This window comes from Cyprinodon variegatus, unplaced genomic scaffold, assembly GCF_000732505.1.
Source record: "Cyprinodon variegatus isolate N-32 unplaced genomic scaffold, C_variegatus-1.0 Scaffold98, whole genome shotgun sequence".
NCBI classification, from domain to species: Eukaryota; Metazoa; Chordata; class Actinopteri; order Cyprinodontiformes; family Cyprinodontidae; genus Cyprinodon; species Cyprinodon variegatus.
The window spans coordinates 1339724-1344221 of NW_015150551.1; the positions used below are offsets into that span (position 1 = coordinate 1339724).

At 35.9% G+C, this 4498-nt stretch overlaps 1 protein-coding gene across 2 annotated transcripts in view; it reads left to right on the forward strand.

Moving 5' to 3' along the window:
- kcnh8 (potassium channel, voltage gated eag related subfamily H, member 8) overlaps positions 1-4498 on the forward strand; it is an 82384-nt gene that overhangs the window by 37802 nt on the left and 40084 nt on the right. For both annotated transcript variants that reach the window (XM_015374123.1, XM_015374124.1), the window contains exons 4-6: positions 1005-1132; positions 3618-3855; positions 3949-4106. In XM_015374123.1, coding sequence (XP_015229609.1) covers positions 1005-1132; positions 3618-3855; positions 3949-4106 — 524 coding nt within the window. The remainder of the gene's footprint in view (positions 1-1004; positions 1133-3617; positions 3856-3948; positions 4107-4498) is intronic.

Sequence of the window (4498 nt, forward strand, 5' to 3'; positions counted from 1 at the left end):
AGCTCTTTGGGCAAGTCAACAGAGGAAAAAATGAATCCCAATCTTGAGTTAGCCCCAATTTGATTCAGCAGCTGGATTTCCAATTCCTTCCTATTCCTAATTCTCTGCTTTGTTCTTGCCTACTCCCATGTTCCTCCATCACCTCTATTCCAGCTGTCTTGACCAGCAACTGTCCATTTTCACCTTGGTTTTCTAATCCTAAATATCTTTTCCCCCTTCTCACACACAAGACTCGCACTTTTCCTTAACCCTATATGAAAGGCAATAGGAGTGCAGTGAAATTCATTAGATCTAAAAATAAGCATGTGTCTATCTCTGTGCTCCTGCCATGTCGCATCCCCCAAGGCTGTGCCATGTTATGGATGGGGCCTGTCTGCCTACCTCTTCTTGGGTCCACACAAATCACCCATGAAGCACACAGACTTTCCAACAGGACGCTTAGAAGCAGTTATAATTTTTACTCTTCAGCAGCGTTATCATCTCTAAACCCACTTCTGCCCCTTCCCGTTGGCTCACATCACTAAACAAAGACCCAAGACTCCACAGCAATAATGTGCTTTCTGTAATTACAACTTCTTTGACTGAAGTCATCACTCCTGCATAATCTGTATGCTACTGCAACTCACTTAAAAAGAATAGGGCATGTTTTTAAGCTCACACAAATGTAATTACTCACAGAAAATACAGCATGATATACAGAACTGACACTCTTCTAAAAGCAGGAAACTGAGTTAGCAAGGCATCATTTGCATTATACCAAGTATCATATAACTTAACAATTCAGAGTTCTTTTAAGTGTACATGGGTAGCATCTCTTAAACACTTTTTGTTGGTATAAACAAACTGCTTATTCTCCTTTTGCATATTCATGTTTTCCTATTTAGGACAGAATATTATGTGTTTTTCATCAAGCGTAATGACTGATTCAGTCATCAAGAGTTAACCTTGGGGGGTAGATGTTGTAGATAGGTGTGTAACAACATTTTGTGTGTATGTGTTTACAGAGCGACGACGCGGCAGGGTGAAAACGGGCTCTTCATTCAGCTCGGCTCGTCTGCGGGGCAGCACGGTGCTCTACCACATCTCTGGTCACCTCCACAGCAGGGAGAAGAGCAAGATTAAAATCAACAAGGTATCATCACGTTGTTCAATTAACAGAAGAGGGTGGGAAAGGGAACTACTGTATGTAAGGGTCACTGTATGGGGAAAAGGGAGCAGTGATGCTGCTGTTAAAGGACAGATGACAAAATCAAGGGCAGACAGGTGAGAAGGGGGGGAGGGGACAAGTCAGTGAGCTCTTCTACAAACAGCAATTAGTTATTTAGATGCAAGAACTGTACTGCTGATATGATTTTTATTTTTTTTTTATTTGCCTGTTTTGTTCAGCAAAATAGGAAAATGTGGATTAGTTATGAACAGTTAATATTGTATGTTGTAGTTTTTTTTGTGTTTTCTTTTGGAGTTTTTTTGTTTGTTTTGTTCATGAAGAAGTTCTGCCAGTTTTGTCCAGGAGTGGCCAAGGCCACCCTCAGCCAATCAGTGACCACCCCTACCTTAAGATTTGTTGTTCCCATGTGGACTAGCAATTCCCCATTGTAACCAGAGGGTGGCAACGCTGACACTGATAGATAAATAAATAAACAATACTTTAATTGATTAAAGCTATAGGGGATGATTTATCTAGGAATGTAGGCATAAAATAGCCCAAGTCACTTTTTGAATAACTGTCCATGTTCAAAATATTCTACGTCTTCTTCCACCACCAACTGAAATATTTTACCATACAAACTGTGCATATGGATTTCCCAAGCTGAAATTGGTTTGAAATAAACTAAGAAAATATGAAATTGCCTGTATCTAAAATCTCTATGAATACACTGCTTCTGTTTAGAGTTTATCTCACCCACTGGTTAGTAATTCATGGGTCAGTCATTCTCATACCTTTTGTTTTTGATTACTGTTTTCTGTTTGAGTAGTATCAACTGAACAAACTTTTTTTAACATTTCACACTAAAAAAATAGTAATTAAACCATGTACGTTTTTTGGTGGTATTGTATCGGGTCACTATTTATCAGTCAATAGTTAAAGCTACAGTGTGTAATTATTAATGAGATCTAATGATCAGACTGCAGAGAAATGAACAGCTTCTCTCGCCGCTTCTCCCCTTCTAACAATACGGAGGTCGTTATAGTACAAAATGGCAATGTTTGCATTACCTATCTTGTAAAATGATAACAAGGTTTGTTTGCATAGATTAAATTATGAAAATCATTTATTTAGTCTTTGTAGCATATAGACCTTATATAGGCCTAATTTGTCACAGTCATATTCGAGCGTAATGGAGATCTCTACAGTTTGTTCACTAGGTTGTCAGCTCTATGCTGCCATAAAAGAAACATGTCTGCATCCCTAAATGAGAAAATATTTAATTATAAATAGCAATTTCTAAGGCACCACAAACATTAAGAGTGATAATTTCAGTTCGTAGATGATAATAAATAACACACTTACGTATAATATAATATATTTCTGTCAGTAAATCTCTGTAATTATTAGACACTGTAGCTTTAAAGCTTCAAAATTGATTTCATGTTGGAAAGGAAAACATATTGTATTTTGAGGTCCTCTTCTTCTTGTCATGAACTTGTTAAACAATTTGCTTCTTGCAATTCTCTGCCATTAGCACAGTATATGGTAAGATCGGTAGAGCTACAATAAAACCAAAGCTGACTGAAAACACAGACACTAGAGGTGTACAGGTGCAGCGAGAGCATGTGCATTGATTTTAGGTAAGCATGTCAAAAAGATTGGCATTTTTGATACCCAATAGAATAGATGATCCCCCTGGAACTCAAAGCTGAAAGAAGATCATCGATTGCACTGTTTAATTTAGACAGAATGAAAGTGTAAATAGGTGTTTATATTTATAAGGAAAGGCTTTAGGAAAATCTGGTTTGTCTTTGCTGATATATTTGGTGATATATATGTTGTTCTTAGTTATATTTAGGTTTAGGTCAAGCTGAAACAGGTTCTGGCGCCAATCTGTTTTCAGCCACCTCTCAATGTACATATATATATATATATATATATATAGCCTGCTTGGCTACCACTGTATAAATTGTCTGTGACTGTACTACAATCTTGCATTATGCTATAGTTAAAAGACATACCAGGTTTTTTTATGTATAGAACAAGTACAAAAAAAAAGCTAAAAAGTGAAGTGTAAAGAAAAAAACTTCTTTAGCTTTAAGAAGCATTTTACAGCTTAGGAGCATAATATTACAAATTTATACAATATTGATACTGTTAGAAAGTTGTCTAATACAAAGTAAGGGAGTTTGAATTGTCTTTATGAGCAAAATATATTTTCTCAATTTTCCAATTTAATTCATTTGCTTTTCTTCAGGTAAAATATTGACCACTTATCACTAAGATATGTAGTCCAGCCTCATAAGAAAAACAATCTCTGTAAAGATGTTAAGAAAGACAACAGGAAGGGTTGTTTGTATTAAAAACAAAAAAAACAATTCACACATTGACCCCATTAAAGCAGTTCTTACCAGCTTAAAGCTGGGGATTTTAAAAAACAGGCTAAGTTTTTTCTTCTCTTTTCTAGAATATGTTTGGCGATCCACCTGCTCTACCAGAGTATAAGGTTGCAGATGCCAAGAAGTCCAAATTCATATTGCTTCACTACAGCACATTTAAAGCAGGCTGGGACTGGCTGATCCTGCTCGCCACCTTCTACGTTGCTGTAACAGTGCCCTATAATGTGTGCTTCATTGGTGACGACGATGATCTGACCCGGAGCACAACTGTCAGTGATATTGGTGTGGAGATCCTCTTCATCATTGGTTGGTTGCAGATAACAAATTATTTCATTGTGTACTCTAATCATTTTGTTTGCAGAATAACCAAACTCTCACTTTTCTGTTTTTTAACGGCAGATATTATTTTCAATTTTCGCACCACCTTTGTCAGCAAGTCAGGTCAGGTCATCTTTGACGCTCGGCAGATATGCATCCATTACCTGACAACGTGGTTCATCATTGACCTGGTGGCTGCACTGCCTTTTGACCTGCTCTATGCTGTCAAAGTCAGCGTGGTAAGTAGCCAAATGGGTACTGTTTGACTCCTTTGTAGCTTGTGTGTATATATACCATGAAAAAACGATCCAGAAATAAGTAATAATGTCTTAAATTTAGTGTATTTCCCCTTAATTTAAGTAGGTAAATAAGATTATTTGCAAATGGAATTAGTATTTTTACACTGAAAATAAGATAATTAGATAATATGCACTTAAATAAGACAATACAATATTTTTTTTCTCATTTTAAATGTAAATTGTCTCGTTCCATTGGCAAAGTGTCTCAATTACCACCTCAGTTAAAAAAAAGCACTTATTTTATTTTTTTGCCCTCTATGTGTATGAATATATATATATATATATATATATATATATATATATATATATATATATATATATATATATATATA